We start from the raw sequence: 16,560 nt of genomic DNA on the forward strand, positions 1-16,560 counted from the left end.
TAAATGTGGTCCTAAAATAAGGCTGGAGTGGTGCTGGGTTATCAAGACCAGGCTTTGCGGCCTTAGGTAAGTCCCTCTGTAACTCTCAACATCTCTTTCCTCCCTTGTCCCTAAGGGGGTAGTATTGCTCCACATCCTGGAACCCTTTGCAAAGCCTGGGTGGAAGTGAATTCAGACCCCTCATTCCAAACAGAAGAGAGAGCCACACTGGGGAAACGAACTGCTTGTATTTCTTGATTTCCCATCCAGAGATCCCAGCATGAAGGTGTAGCTTTACATCCCCATGGTGTGCAGTAGAGGCTGAGGGAACTGGGCTGACCAGTGTGCCCCACCTGGGGCTGATCCCATTTACTGCAGACCACTAGTGACAGCCTGCTGGGCCAGAAGCCCCTACCTACTGAGTCCCCAGGACTCAGGCGTACTAAATAGCTTCGTACAAAAGCCCCGAGGTGTCCTTCCATCTAGTAACAAATAGACAAATCCCATTTGAGGTCTGCCGTGGGGGAGACATCTTTCCAAAACAAAGCTAAGCCCCACTCAGGAAAGTTGGTGGTACAAGGCCGCTCACCAAAAGCCTGGTGAATGAGCCTGCAGAATCGTGAGGGGCTCAGGCACACAGACACAAGGGCAAGACTATGCACTACAGAGACACAAAGGGAAGGTCCCAGGATGCACATAGGAGTCAGCAGGCAGCCAGGAGCTGGAGCTCAGAACAGAAATGGTCTCTGCCTGGGACAGGCACTCAGTCAGAGGCCCTCCCATGAGAGAAACCCAGAGGCGTGCTTTCCTAAGGACTGGAAACACCAAAAGCCAGGTATAGACTTTGGTGGTCACCCTCTGGTAGTCAATCTCCTGAACAAGAAATGGACATAAGGGGCATTCACAAGACAGAGGTCAAGGGCGCAGAGAGCCACGAGGTCAATATGGCGCTGGGGATAGTGAAACCACAAGAGCTACCCCTTTGGGAGACACTGAGAAGGAGAAGGCCACTGTTCCACTATTGTTCATGTGCTGAGCACCCCAGCTGGGCCTCTACCCTCTCCCAGGGCCAGAGCACCGTTTTGGTGGCTTTCTCAGGACGTTTTCACAGTTGGGTCTCTTCTTGAGGAAGCTGTATCCACACGAGGCTGTGCTGGGCTGTCGCCGGTTGAGGGGTTCCTCAGTGGGTCCGAGCCGAGAGCCATTTCGAGAGAACAGACCCACCTCCCCACTTCATGGCTCATGGGCCTGGAGACACCTGACGGCCGGCTGCCCTTGGTGAGAAGGCCCATGTTTCCAGAGGTCAGAAGAGCTCAGAGGCCTGTATACCAGATGCCCCAAGTGGGATAAGAACAAATTCGAAAGGCCCAGCAGGTCTAGGCAGGGCTAACAGTTCTAAGCCAAGTCCATGGTCTGGGTCAGTAACATTCCAGAAGAGAAAGGGCACTGTAGGTTTGGCTATTGGGCAGGATGGTAGCAATGGGGAACAGTTCCCAGGTCGGGCATGTGGAAGGTTTTCTGGGACTTTGGATTAAGACAGGATGCAGTAGTCCTAAGTTCTTCCAGTTGGACTGAGTTACAAGCATGTCTTATCATCAAGAGTTTGTCCTTGTTTTTGTCACACGAAGGTGGTGGGAACTGGACTGGGATGGTGTGAAGTCAGTTTGCCCAGGGGGGAGGAGCTGCTGCCGGTGATGTAGGACACAGCCCTCCTCCTCCTCCTCCTTCTCCTCCTCCTCTTCCTCCAGGCCCTCAGGTGAAGTAGCGGCAGGATGTGGAGTCGATGTAGCAGTACGGGGTGCACTGCAGGTCTCCATACGACCTGAGGGGGGCAGACAGGGGTCAGGGCGCACACGTGCCAGTGGGCAGGAGAGCTCCTGCCCAGCCCTCATGAGCATGCCAGGTTCTGAAAGGCCACCTCTGGTGACTTTTGTTCAAAGCTCATCAGACAGCAGCCACAGCTGCTACCTTTTCTAAGGGTTCCAGAGAGACTGTTCTCATTCTCGTTTGGGGTGAGAAGCTTGGGGCAGTCAAGTCCACGCCTCGGGGGCTTTTGCTCAGAAGCCCAGCTGAGGGATCTGAGTGGAAAGAGTTGGTAACCTTGTTCTTAACACAGCATCTCTGAGAGAATCACTCTCTTCTCGAGACCTGGAAGGTTTCCAGTGCTGTCCATTAGATCATACTGTAGTGATGCAAATGTTCCATTTCTGTGCAGTCCAATATGGCAGCAATTAGCCATATGTGGCTATTGAGCTCTTAAAATAAGATTGGTATGACTAAATAATTAGATTTTTTATTTTATTTAATTTTAATTAATTTAAATTTAAATAGCAACATGTGGCTGGGGGCCGCCATATTGGACAGTAGTTTATACTTCCATTAGCCCAACTGCTAACCCTGAGATCATGTGTTATACATTATACCATATTCACAAGCGTTCTCTGAGGCATCTAGAAATTAGATGAGTAATCACAGCAAGCCAGTGGGTAAGCCCTGGGCTCTATACAATCCTGAATTCCATGTCCAAATGTCTATATTGAGTTGTCTCCATGAAGCCATCAACCAACCAGCTCAAACCTGCCAATGCTCTGTCAGGTAAGGAGTCCCTCATACTTTGGAGATGTATGTTGGGAGCCCTCCATACTTTGGAGATAGGGAAGTACATAAAGATATAGGAGGGGGTCCTGGCCAAGCCTAAAGTGCTTGTTTTGGGGTGACTATAGGTCTGTAGTTCTCCCAGCCTGGTTTGATATGTTAGTGTGTGTTTGGGGAGCGGATTGAGGAGACCTCCTTGGAAGAGAGAGCAAAGAAGGTCACAGAACAACAGGCCTGGTGTCTGTTTCTCAGCTCTTGGCCTGGGTCCAAGGAACAGGGCTGAAAAGGAATGCCAAAGAGACTGGACTCCTGAGGGACTTAGAAGGTGTGAGGGGGCAGTGATCCACTCTGGAGCCAAGGGAGAAGCAGGAACTGAGGGAGGAACAGTCTTCCCATTTCCCTTAGAATGCTATACAATTCTGGTGTTGTAAGGATTAAGGGGAATGTGGTACCGTTTTGCATTTCTTAGGAGCAGTGGCCAATGACTCTCAGTTGATTTCGGGGACATCAACGTGGAGGTCAAGACACTAGAATACTTGTTCTGAGCAATGTGAACACCCACTGGAGAGTCCCAGATATAACTAGAGAGGTCCTTGAAGGAGACACTAAGTTCCTGGGGTTTTCCTGGAGGAGCCATGAGCCAGCAAAATTAGATATTAATGCTGGTGTGATCTCATTTGCACCCACAGCCTCAGGGGTCAGGGGCTGTCCAAGAGAATTCAGGTTATACAGATGATTAGATTCTTGGGAATGGCCTGGTTTCTCCAGCCTCCACTGGGCTTCCTCTAGACCCACTCTCCAGAAGACTAATGTGGTCATGGTGGCCACTGGGGATGGGAGCTTTTTTCCTGGGGGCAACTGCTGAAATAGGGGGTCCCCAGGGGCCTAGGACAGAGCTGGTCACTGTCTCAGCTCAGCCGTGGTGGCACTCAAGCACTCTGGGAGGACACGTGGTGGTTATGTGTTTATGGCCTGACTCCCCTAGGTGAGCAGGGACCACGTGTTAGCTGTCACCATACCTCAGTGTTTAGAAAGTACAAGGAACATAAGCACTAAAAAAATCTTTGTGAAGGAAAGAAGAGGAGGCAGGCAGAGAGGGAGACAGGGTATAATAATAGCATGTGAGGCGATCCCTACCCAGGAAGATAGGTCTCACACGTCAGGTAGCCAAAGTCAGAGCCGTCACAGTCCTCCACGCCCTTGTGCTGGTGACCATCTCCACAGTAGGCCCGGTGACAGCCTGAGGGACACAAGGAAGTAGCCCTGAGAGGGGCCAGGGTGGGACAGGCTTACCTCAACCTGTAAGGACTGGGTGGCTTGAAGGGTCCGTGCAGAGTACGTGCCCTCTTGAATGGACTTCCATGAAGCTTTAGTGCATCCACGGACTGCCCCTCATACCCCCAAATCCCACACCAGAGAATAGGAGACCCAGGCTCCAGTCCACTCCAGCGACTCATTAGCCAACAGACAGAGAACAGGCCACTGGGCTTCTCTGAGCCTCCATATCCCTACCTCAAGCCTGCAGTGAGGACACTACCTCCTTCAATGGGGTCTCTGTTCTCACGCAAGGGAAGCATCTTGGAGTCCAAGCCCCACTCCCATTTTACAGGGCTTTGAGACCCCATCAGTTCCTTCTTGCTGTGTGATCTATCAGACAGTATCTGCGCCAGGGGCAGAAGGGACCCCAGGCAAAGCCGGCATGCCAGGGAGGACCATCCCAGCGACTGTCATGGGAAGTACAGCTCCACTGAGAGGGCGCCAGCTGCCTCTCCGCCCCACATCCATCCCTGTGCACACCGTCCTCATTATGCCACCCCATCAGCCTTCCCTGAGCAAGGAAGGAGACTTTCCATTTACACATCCCCAGCCCTGAGCCGGGGCCTGGCTCCGCACAGCAGGGGCTGGAAAATACTTCAGTGGAGGGATGTTGAACCCTTACTCTACCTGGATGATCCAGTGCACATTAGCGTACAGAATCTCTGAAAACCTGAGCGGTCATACCCATTTTTTGGTTGAGGAAAGCGACAGCTGGAGCTGTGAACCACCTTCTATGCCCCCTGCTCACTGAGTAGCCTCCTCTCTGAGCATCCCAACTCTGTTCTGTCTCACTGTAAATCTCCTGCTTTCTATCTCCACTCCTGCTTTTGTTGCGTGACTGGAAATAGAAGAAAAGCAAACCCTCTAGGGCTATGCCACCCACCTGTCCCGGTAGCATCCCATCAGCCTGAAGGCAGCTGCCCTGAAAAGGGGCTCTGCCACTACAGCTCCATCTGATAACACCGCCTGATTCAAATTCTTGGCTTCTCCCTTTAGTCCTTCGCTCTGCATCACCTTTATCTTTTGATAAACAATGTGGACTGGAATGTGGGTTTTGTCCAGAAGTAGGATTCAGGAAAAGGGAGCAACTGGTGGCTTCTCTGGGGGCAAGGTCCTTGACACTAACCCCCACTGACATGCTTGGGCAGTGGAAGTCCACATGTGGCCTGAATGGGGGGGGTGTTGTCCCCAAAGCAGCCCAGGTGTTCCCCCTCTGGCTCTAGAACTGTCCAGGGGCTCGCTCTCAGTCTCTCCCCACCCGGTGGCACTCTGCTCTTCAGAACCCCGCAGATGGGCCCCACTCACTGATGCAGTCATCGTCCACATTGTTGTTCCCGTCGTCACACTCCTCCCCGGGTTGTAGGACCCCATCCCCACAGGAGCCGCGGTGGTCTACAGTGTAGTCCACAGGGTAGAAAGGGGTCACCTGGCCAAAGAAACACATGACAGTGACCAGGGATGGCATGGTGAGAGCTGCAGGCAGGACGTCATTGGTGCTGGGGCCAGAGGCTCTGGGTCTGTGGGGCCCTCCTCCTGGGGTGGGAAGAGGCACTCCTCTCCTGCTGCCCAGAGCTCTGCAGCTGACAGGAAAGTGGGACAGATCAAGACAGCAGCCTAGCAGTGTGGGGATCGAGCCCATCTGGAACCCTGGCTCAGAGAGGAGGTTCCATGTGGGGAGCAGGGACACAGAGAACTGCTCAGAAGCAGAGCAAGGGAGGTTGCCCAATCCTTCCATGGGAACAGACTGCAGAAAGCTCTGTGCCAGGCCCAACTGTTGGCCCTTCTTTCCTCTAATGCTGTGTGCTCTTTTGGGTTTGGCTATGCCCGGATTGTCTGCCTCAGGGTACCTGGATGGGGAGCCAGCCAAGGCTGTCCTTGAAGTACAGAGATCTCTGGTCTTTGCGGAAGGCAATGGCGTTTTGGGTGTTCAGCCTTTCAAGCTCCTCCTGGTTGTTGACTACAAAAATCTGCCAGAGAACACATTGGTGAGGATTTCAGAAAACACTTCTATAGGGGGCAGGGGGAAAGCTGGAGGAGGAAACAGAATCTCTATCCTTGGGCTGGTTAACAGCCTGGTTCCTCCCTGAAATAGGGAGGAAGGTCTTGATTCCCACATCTTCTCAATCCAGTTCCAGCTCCCTGAATTTGCAATAAGACTATCCATGATTTGGGGCACGTGGGTGGCTCAGTGGGTTAAGCATCTGTCTTCAGCTCAGGTCATGATCTCTGGGTCCTGGGATCAAGCCTCACATCAGGCTCCCTGCTCAGTGGGGAACCTGCTTCTCTTTCTCTCCTTCTGACCCCCACCCTGCACTGTTCATTCTCTCTCTCTCAAATAAATATCTTTTTTTTATTTTTTTTATTTATTTTTTTTTTAATTTTTTTATTTTTTTCAGCATAACAGTATTCATTATTTTTGCACCACACCCAGTGCTCCATGCAATCCATGCCCTCTACAATACCCACCACCTGGTGCCCCCAACCTCCCACCCCCCACCCCTTCAAAATTCTCAGATCGTTTTTCAGAGTCCATAGTCTCTCATGGTTCACCTCCCCTTCCAATTTCCCTCAACTCCCTTCTCCTCTCCATCTCCCCTTGTCCTCCATGCTATTTGTTATGCTCCACAAATAAGTGAAACCATATGATAATTGACTCTCTCTGCTTGACTTTAAATATCTTTTTTTTTTTTTTTTTTTTTTTTTTTAAAGATTTTATTTATTTGTCAGAGAGAGAGGAGAGCGAGCGAGCACAGGCAGACAGAATGGCAGGCAGAGGCAGAGGGAGAAGCAGGCTCCCCGCCAAACAAGGAGCCCAATGTGGGACTCGATCCCAGGACGCTGGGATCATGACCTGAGCCGAAGGCAGCTGCTTAACCAACTGAGCCACCCAGGCGTCCCTAAATATCTTTTTTTTAAAAAAAGACTATCCATGACTTAAATTTTTAAACTTAAACACTTAAAATGCTTGTAAGACTTAAATAAAAAGGTAGTATCATCTAATATGTCCTAAACATATATGATTCAACATCTGGAAATGATTCTTAATGAAATTGTTATACTTGAAGGTGTTCGTTACGGTTTTATTTACATTACTGAAAAGCTTGGGAGAGCCCCATAAGTATCCAAAAATAGGACACTGGTTAAATAAATCACAGCACAGCTGCGTGTTGGATGGATGTTAATGCGTCCACTCAAAAGATGAACTGATGTCCAGGGTTATCTCAAGATAACCCAAGGGAGGGTGGGCAGAGGTGAGTGGGTGTAAAGAGGAAACAGGAGTTGCCAGGAGTTGATAAATGTTGAAATTGGGTGAAGGGTACATAGAGGTTTATTACACTATTTGTTCTGCTTTTGTATTTACTTAAAATTTTAAATATTTTTTTGTTCCTAAAATAAGACAAAGAAAATACTCCAAAATGCACCTACAACCAAATGGACAATTTGGTTTCCTACTTTTGATTTTCCTATCTCCTATAAGGAGTATCTGTCAAGTATAATGGGTAAATCAATCTTATTAAAAGGCTCTTAAAAAGCTCTCAGAGGATCAGGTGAGAGGTCCTGAAGGATAACCAGTCCAGATTTGTCCCAGGAGCCTTACCACAGGAACGTGAGGCGAACTGGGCCCAAAGATGGATTCCCTATAGGAAGGGTTATTCACATTTGTAGGGGTTCCACAAAGACAGCTTCCTGGAGGCCCGGGAAATCCTCGGTCCCCTTTGGGTCCCATCACAAGTTGTCCTAGGAAGTAACAGATTGCTGAGTCACTTGAGTGAAGGAAGAGAAAACCAAATAGCCCAGGGAGACTTGAACAAACTTCCCAACAGAAAGAAGGTCAAAGTCCACAGTATTTTAGGGTAGGCCTGGGGGTAGAGGTTCAAAGAGACTCTTGTTCCAAGGTGTGGAGGAGGTGATGTTCTCTGTGGGTCCCTTAACCATGTTGGGTGTTGCAGCACCTTTCCCAACCGTCCCTCCCTTCACTTTCTCTATACTTCAGAAACAGGTAAGACATTCTACTTCCCTGACTACCTTGCATTCAAGGTCTGCGAAAGGAGAAGGGCAGGCATCTGGGAAAGTCTATCCGGATACAGGAAATACATTGCTGGTAAGAGACATAGTTTCCTTCTCATTCCTGTCTAGAAGACAGAGAAGATGTCTGGTGCTGCAGCAGCCATATTGCAACCATGAAGTAACAAGTATGAGAAGAGAAACCACACACAGAAAAGACCAGAGGCTCATGGGACATGGGACCCTAACAGTGACCCTTAGAGGCTGGACGGACACCAGCCGTTGTCCACTTCTGGACTTCCTTGTTATGTGAGAAAAGCAATCCCCTTTTTGTTTAGACTATTATTAACAGGGACTTCTTGCTGATGAACACATTGCTAATTGATAGCTCTTATTATTATTTTTATTCATTTTATTCTGTTCTTCTATGTAAGATCTTTATAAAGGAATTTCTGAAGGTGGGTTTCTTTGATTTCTTATGGAAGAAAATGGCATGTTTGAAAAGGGCACCTACTCCCTACTCCACCTACTCCACCTACTCATTGTCCCCTGATACTGAGAAGAACGTCCTAAACATATATGATCAGAAAATTTACTCCCTGTAGTGTGGGTGGCCTGCTAGGGTAGAAGTTTTCACCCTGACTTTCAAAGGCCCTAATGCCCAGGCCAGAGCCTAGACTGATTCCATCAAGAATGCTGAGAATAGAATCCAGGCATCTGTGCTTTTAAAAGCTCTCAAGCTGATACCAACATACACTGAGGTTGAGAACTGCTGGTCTAAGGAAACAGTCTTTGCACAAGCCATTCCCCCACTAGATTGTTCTCTCTTCACCCTCTATGCCCCCCTCTCCAAGTGCCTCCTAACTTGCTCCTGACCTGGGTTCCAACATCACTTCCTCAGGGAAGGCTTCCGAATGCTCACACTCAGGCACGTTCACCTTGGATACAATTTCATAGCTCCCCATGCCTCTTCTTCACAGCACTTCTGTTTGTGACTTTTGTACCTTGTGAGATTATGTGATGAAGGGCAATCTCCCCCAGTAGAATGTAAGATCCACAAGGGCAAGGTTGGTGCCCAGGTTCATTTACCACTACTGGACACACAGGAGGGGCAGGATACATGTTTGATGACTGCCTCACTGGATGAACGAATGTAGACTAACTGGTCTTCAGAAAAGGCTAAAAGTCACCATCAGGTTGGCCAGAAAGAGCTAGAGCAAGAGCCATTCAACAGGAAGAGAGGAAAGAGAGGGAACTCTTGGAGATGGAGAAAGGAAGTATGTCTCCTCCTGAGAAAGTAAGGGGGAGTCTGGAGACTAGGCAGTCATTGCTTTCAAGTTGTATAACTTCCAGGCTATCCAACAACAGGCGACACAGTTGGCAGATCCCAGAAGGGCAGAAAATAAAATGACCCCAGGGGAGAGGTCCGGTCAAGGCTCCAAGGAAGCAGCTTCAGCTAGAGGATGAGACCCCAATGGGATTACTCCCCCCACAACCCTGAGCGTTCCAGAACAGATAGGTCCAAGATCAGAATAATGCCAGCAAGGGAGGAAGGGAGGCTTGCCAACATTTTATCCCGGGTTGTGGTAGTTTGTTTGAAAAAGAAACATGCATCCAATGCTGCAGGAGGAGCTCAGCACAGCCCGGAGAGACAGAGACCCCACCGGCCCAGGAATACTCTGAGTAGTCGTCACATGTGGAAACCAAAGTGGGGATTTCTAGAATGCGGAGGATGTGAGAGTAGCACTGGAGCAGGCTCTGGGACCCCAACCGCTCCTCCAGATCCGTGGCCTCAGAGCGATTCAGGAATTCATCCCATTATCCAGCTAGTAAGTGGGGATGCTGAAATGTGAATTCATGTTCAACTTAATGCTATGCCATTCAAGAGACAAACATCCAAGAATATCGATGCCTACAGGAAGCTGGCAATTCCCAGGTACCACAATGATTCACTTAGACCCTGTCTGGGTGCTGGAAGGACTCAGCCAAATTTGTAATTCAGTTACTGCAAATTACATCCTAGACACATTTTGTGCCTAAATTCCCTCCCCTGCCTCCCAGCATCTCTTTCTCCATAACTTGGGTACTAAAGATCTCCCGCCCTCTCCACCAGCCCCAGCACCGGCCTGCCCCCCAGCACTGGGCACCAGAACCAGAGCCAGCCTCCCAACAGGACAACAGGATGGGGCAGGGTGCCTGCTTCCTGCCACTACTGCAGTTTTCCTGCAGCTTCCTTTCAGCTGTTGGAGGGCATCTGTCACCCCTGCCTGCTGGTTTCCTGCCAGGAGGCACTGAAGGGCATGGCGACTCAAGCTTTCCCAGCCTGGCCTCTCAGAGTGGGCTGAGTGGGCCTGGCTGATCCATCATCCCTTGTAGCCAGAGGCCTCAGCTCTCCGTCATTGCCCTGAGAGCCTCCCATCACCATGGGCTGTGCAGTGGGAGTGGGCCTGAGATGGGAAATCTGGGAGAAAGAGGAGGCACCACAGAAACATCTTCACATCACCCCCAGGTCCCACTCTGCCTCTGCGGAGGCCACATGGCTGAATGGAAAGGTTTCAGGCCCAGGAGCCACAGACTGACTCTAGGCCACCAGTCACCTCTGTGACCTTGAGAAAGCCCCTCTTCTCTGAGGTTCAAAAAGTTCTTTTCTAGAAAGGGTGGTTTGGATAAGACCAGGGTTGTTTGACCTGTGGTCCACAGAGCCCAAGCATATCCCAAGATAGATTTGGGGCAGGGGTTCTAGAACTCTGTGAAGCAATGTACAGAATCTTGGATATAGATAGACAGATTTTTCTCCTGAGTGGGCTTGGGACTTTTATCAGCTTTCAAAGGTAGTCTCAGGAATCACTTTTGCGGCCTGAACCCATTCTTGATAATAATCCAACTAGCCCCACGCTTAGGAAAGTTCTCTTTTAAATTCCTCCTTCCTCTTCTTTCCCTACCCCAAAGAGCAGGATTATTGCCCCATTTTCTTCAGTCCCTTCACTTAGAGGATCCCCAGAAAGGAAGTGACTCAAAAGAAGGCACGGGAAGGGGACAGGAATCAGAAATGGACTGCATCGGGCGCCTGGGTGGCTCAGTGGGTTAAGCTGCTGCCTTCGGCTCAGGTCATGATCTCGGGGTTCTGGGATCGAGTCCCGCATCAGGCTCTCTGCTCAGCAGGGAGCCTGCTTCCCTTCCTCTCTCTCTGCCTGCCTCTCTGCCTACTTGTGATCTCTCTCTTTCAAATAAATAAATAAAATCTTTAAAAAAAAAAAAAAGAAATGGACTGCATCTGGCTTGACTGCCATGCAGTAATGTGGGGAGACAGACTGAGAACCCAAGTGGCCCGTGGCCATAGACTGTCCATCCCACCTGCCCGGGACTGTGGTGATGCAAAGCCGCCTTGGCCACAGAAGTGGCCTCAAGGACCTGCCATCCAGCAGGAAGATGAAACTCCTCAGTTTTGTGAGCTGCTCGATATCCCAAGGGCCAAGAGAGTCCCTTCCGAAGACAAAACTCAGTCCTCACACCACGTTCGCAGTCCCTGGGCCTGGCAGCTCATGATCACGGGGTTTGAGGGGAACATGACATGTGCCAGAACCGAGGAGGACGAGGACAGTGATGGACACTTGAACAACACGGGCTTGAACTGCACAGGTCCACTTACACGCAGAGTTTTTATAGTACAGTCCCGTGGTTGCATTTTCTCTTCCTTATGATTTTCCTCCTAACATTTTTTCCCTCCAACTTACTTTCTTGTAAGAGTACAGTACATGACATATAGAACTGACAAAGTATGCGTTAATTGACTCTTTGATATCCATAAGGCTCCCAGTCAACAGCAGACTAGTAGTCATTAAGTTTTGGGGGAGTCACAAGTTATACATGGATTTTCGACTGACTGGGATCAGCGCCCTTAAACTCCACGTTATTCAAGGGTCAACCGTAGTTGGAAGGACCCCCATAAGGATCATCCAGTCAATTCACAGAAACAGATTATGTGGAATGGACACCTGGGCCTGGTGGCGTCTCCACCTGTTTCCCCTAAGGGAATAGTAACAGGTGTGATAAGACACCTTATTGTTATACCAATTAATGTTTGTTTTCCCACTACTTTTTCCTCTTCTGATTTCAAAGACGTAGCAAGACTTTGTGCTTTCTTGCCCTTGGTGAAAACAGATATGATGTGAAGACTGTGCCTTTCTGCCCTCTGTTCTCAAGAGAAAAGCTCCTAAATGGGGTAGCAGTATAGGAGGAGTGTGACAAGTGAGGGGGCTGGAGGGTGGAAGGGGGGAGATCACCCCAGACATGGAGTGGCAGGGACCCCAGACATGGAGTGAGGGGGACCCACTGCATCCTGGAGAAGAGGTAAGTTCTCAGAAGGAATGGCTGTGGGACCAGTCTTGGAAATGTTCTGACACCCAAGCATGGCATGAAGATGGCAGCCACCAGGCCCCCTTGGACCACGTGCCCTTGGAGAGCAGGCCTTTCAGAGGTGAACAGGGCAGATCAAAGGCTGGAGGGAAAACCTCTGAGGTTTTGTCTGCCATAATCCCCAGACTCTTTGCCCAACTCTTTTTTTGGCAGCTGAAGGAGTGTAGAGAACCCCAATAATGCCTGAGATTGCATTTTCCTGGCAACCCAGCAGGTTAGAATCTCAGAGCCAGCTTTAATTTGGTTTAAAAGATCTAACAAGTTATGACATTTCTTGACCATCCCATGACAGGGCTGTGAATATATTCCTATAAACACAGGAAGGAAAAGTGAAATGTAGAATTTTAAAATGCCTTTGTTTTCTTAAGAAAAAAAAAAAGGTAATAAAAATTGCTTGGATTCCTTTCATACAACAGAGGACAAAGGACCCTATGGAGTGAACAGTCTTCTCAGGCCCAGTGATGCTGTGTTTATACAGACAATGTGCCATGAAAGGTCATATGTGGAGCTGATGAAGGCACAAACTAAATAAAGGGTTTAGCTCATCAAATTAAACAAGGCAAACAAGGTAGCAGTGCTACTATGCCCTCTTCAATGGTAGACTTTGATTTCTTTTTATGATTTCTTTGTGTGTTCAGAATAAACTAACAAGTACTCTTTGATAAAACTACATAAGATAGAAGCTCTGCCACACCACATTTACTTCTAGGTTTAAGAGAACTGCTTGGAGTTGTGAAAGGTTTTTCTAGAAAAAGAAATTATTTGATGAAATACGTGCCGGTTATTTTTCACATGAAGTATAAATGACATCACCAGTGTAAACATGGCTCCCTCTGCTTTCTCCTCTATTAGTTCTCTAAAATCCTACAACAGAATGAGGATGGTATTTACTTCTCTTGTGTTGAAGTAGAAAGAGTCAAACTGGAGAAATTCTGAATATATTAAAGTGCCTCTAGTAGTTTCTAATTCAAAACACTAGACAGACCTCTGCAGGCATCTCCTTGTGCCCTCTCTGGGGAGGCTGGCCAGGAGGGTGACACTGTAGATCACGTGAAGCAGAGTAGCTCTTACCTGCGGATGGGGGGCCCGGGGGGCCTGGGGGACCTGGACGGCCAGGTTGACCAGAAGGCCCAGGCTTGCCTGGTGGGCCCATTACTCCACTATCTCCCTTCTGCCCCTGACAGAGAGAAAGGCAGAGCCTGTTATGATAACATGACATGGCAAACTTCCTTCCCCATTTATGCCTAAATCAGAGACCACCTTGCACTTTGGAGCAGGAGCCCAGGGCAGGATGCTCCTGAGGCCTTGACCATCAAGCTCCTAAAAAGCTCAGGGCAGGGGCACTTGACTGACTCAGTCAGTGGAGTATAGGACTCTTGATCTCAGGGTCATGGGTTCAAAGCCCTATGTACGTTGGCTGTGGAGTCTATTTAAAAAAAAAAAAAATGATCCTCAGGGCAAGTGACATTTGAGATTGTGATGGTTACAAGTTTACCGACATTACTTCTTGCTATCTCCGGGAAACACATGGCACATGCCTGCTGAAAGGAACCAATCCAACCCTCTCCCCTCACCAGACAGAGGAGGAAACAGAGGCTCAGGAAAGAGCAGAGATTCACACAAGGCACCTAGCACTGAGGCAACAGACTTGTTGCCTAGGACTCAGGCCTCTGCTTCCTCGTCAAGACCCTTTCTATTTTACCACAAGAGCCGTTTCCATCAAATGAGTGGCTCCCACTTGCTCTCAGGATAAAGACCCAGATCCTTATTTCAGCCTACAAAGTGCTGCATGGCTGGCCTTTCCAGTCTTCTGGTGTTTTTAGTCTTCAAGAGCACAACTTGCCTTTTACTTTGCTCCTCCCTGCCCAAACTCCCTTTCCACATCTCTACCTGGTTAACTCCCTCCCAGCCATTAGCTCTCAGGTAAAGTGTCACTGCAGCACAGCCTTCTGGACCTTGCTATACTCTGCCAGACCAAGTGAGTTTTCCTTGTCATAGGCTCTCAGAACTAGGCCCCCTTCCTCCCCAGCCTTTACCCAAATCAGAAACACACCATTATGTGTGCAGTCCTTTCATCGTTGTCTCTGTCTGAGACATAGGCTCCCTGTGGACCAGAATTTGTCTTGTTCCCCAGACTAAATGGAGGAGGAGGAAGATGCTGACAACACAGAGGGGAAGTAGTTCTGCTGAGCTGGAAGTCAGGAGACCTGGGTTTTCATGTTGCCCATGAGACCCTGGGTCATGCAAGTCATTGTTTTGTGCCTCAGTTTTTCTCATCTATAAAATGGGGCCATTACATTAAACACACACATTTGTTGTGAGAGTAATAAAGCTCCTAGAGGTGAAAAAGTAGTTTGTGCAGAAGCAAGGGCTGGGGGTGGGGTCAAGCTATGATTGATAGCAACTGGCTTGGTTTCGTCTTCTTCACGTGACTGGAAAAGATCTGATTTCTAAAAGAGAGCCATACCTGGAGCTGTAGCCATTCCACACAGGATGTCTACCTTGCTGCCTGTTCTGAGAGGCTCAAGAGCAAATCTTTCCTCCTTAGGGCTGCTCTGAGGAATGACCCCAGAAACCAAGGTCTGTAGATGATTTGCTAATTGTCTGCTCTTGTGCTGGGCCTAAACAGGACAGTGATTAATGCACGACATCTTTGACCTGGATCCCCTTTCGACACTTGTGCCTTGGCAGGCCTGCCCATGTAATGAAACATAATATTCCCCAAGTCTGGGAAGCAGGGGGGCAGGACACGCCTTTCCAATCACAACAGTGACACATGACCTGTTGCTTTGTCAACGTGGCTCTGTGGTCTCTCCTGGCAATGCCCAAGGGGTTCTGAAATTCTTATTTATTTATGTATGTATGCATTTATTTATTTTTAGGAGTTCTAAAATTTTTAATATGGGACCTGTGACATCAGAGTTTATTTCCAATTCCATCCTGATGGAGGGTGCTCATGGTAACTAAGATGGGTCCCAGAATAGCAAAGGAGGTCACATCATCTTAATATAGCCACAGTTAAGGCTTGTTTTTCTAAAAACCACATCAGCTGACTAGAGTACAGGAAGTGCCTCAGCTTGAAGGAGCTGGAAGCACTCCTTGATTCTGACACCAAACAATGATGGAATATTCTGTGTATCAGAATAAGCCATGTCCCTATGAGCAAGACTCACCGAGCAGTGCTTTCCAGGAAAGGCATTCTTCTTTATTCCTTTCCTACCACAAAGCTTGGTGATGCCTCTCAAGGAAGTTGTTCTTATGAATATTATTATAAATCTTCGCTGAAGATTTATAATAAGAGTGGAGAGCCATTTTCCCAAAACAGTTGAAAGGGCACCAAAAGGATGGGCAAGTACTGAAGCATGAAGGTGAGGAGAGATATGTGGGGAAAAGCAGTTCTCAGCGCTCTAAGTTCGAATACTGCCTTTGAAGCTTGCTTGTCTGAGGGGGTCACTCTACTGCCCTGACCTCAATTTCCTCATGGCTAGACTGAGGGAAGTGGATGAGATGATCTCTAAAATCCTTCTGGATCTGAAATTCTAATTTCCTGAAGTCCCTGCTGGATCTCTGATTCCAGGAGTTGGATTGACTTATGATAACCTCCAGAAACTCTTAGTACCACTGCCCCAGCAACATTCCATGTAAAAGACTCTGTGGTAGGAAACTAATTCACGATTTAAAAAATAAAGGACCATGGTGGTCTACTAAGGTTAACAGCTAAAGTCTCTGCTGACTAGACAGCAGAGAGGGTTCGGAGCATGCTCAGCTTGTTTATAACATCCTGTAGGAAGGAGGAGCCCATTTCTCTCAGCTCCTACCCATGGTCCTGGGGTAGTTTTAAGATTGTTCCAATTGAGTTATTTCAGGAAATAGCCTTCTTGGCTCAAGCCCTCACCAGGAAAAGACAAACACTGTCCAAGAAAAGCACCAAAAGGATGGACACCAGCAGGCTTCTTGAACCCCAAGCTGTGAAATCAGCAGTAGGGAAGAAAAAGATTTTTCCCTTTTTTCTCCTTTTCCTGAGCCAAGATTTTAGGGAACTGTGGCATCACTGTGAAGTTATGGACATGCCATCCATTTAAAACTTTGAAAAACTGTACTGGACTACTGCGACTTCAGAAGTTATAGTGGAATTTGTATTATCCAGGTTGGAGCTTGTGTAATTCCCAAGTTCACTTGGAAAAGACCAGAATTGGTTTCATACTGTTACCATTGTTTTGGACCCTGGCCACATATTAGAATCATGTG

The 16,560-nt window shown here is 48.5% G+C and overlaps 1 protein-coding gene across 4 annotated transcripts in view; it reads right to left on the bottom strand.

The window, feature by feature from the left end:
• Nucleotides 1-212: 212 nt before the first annotated feature.
• COLQ (collagen like tail subunit of asymmetric acetylcholinesterase) overlaps nucleotides 213-16,560 on the bottom strand; it is a 57,076-nt gene continuing 40,728 nt past the window's right edge. For all 4 annotated transcript variants that reach the window (XM_047737333.1, XM_047737317.1, XM_047737341.1 and 1 more), the window contains 6 exons: nucleotides 13,384-13,489; nucleotides 7,490-7,629; nucleotides 5,739-5,858; nucleotides 5,197-5,317; nucleotides 3,712-3,814; nucleotides 213-1,801 (listed from right to left, as the gene is read on the bottom strand). In XM_047737333.1, coding sequence (XP_047593289.1) covers nucleotides 1,732-1,801; nucleotides 3,712-3,814; nucleotides 5,197-5,317; nucleotides 5,739-5,858; nucleotides 7,490-7,629; nucleotides 13,384-13,489 — 660 coding nt within the window. In that variant the 3' untranslated portion in view covers nucleotides 213-1,731. The remainder of the gene's footprint in view (nucleotides 1,802-3,711; nucleotides 3,815-5,196; nucleotides 5,318-5,738; nucleotides 5,859-7,489; nucleotides 7,630-13,383; nucleotides 13,490-16,560) is intronic.

Source organism: Lutra lutra, chromosome 1 (genome assembly GCF_902655055.1).
Source record: "Lutra lutra chromosome 1, mLutLut1.2, whole genome shotgun sequence".
NCBI lineage: Eukaryota > Metazoa > Chordata > Mammalia > Carnivora > Mustelidae > Lutra > Lutra lutra.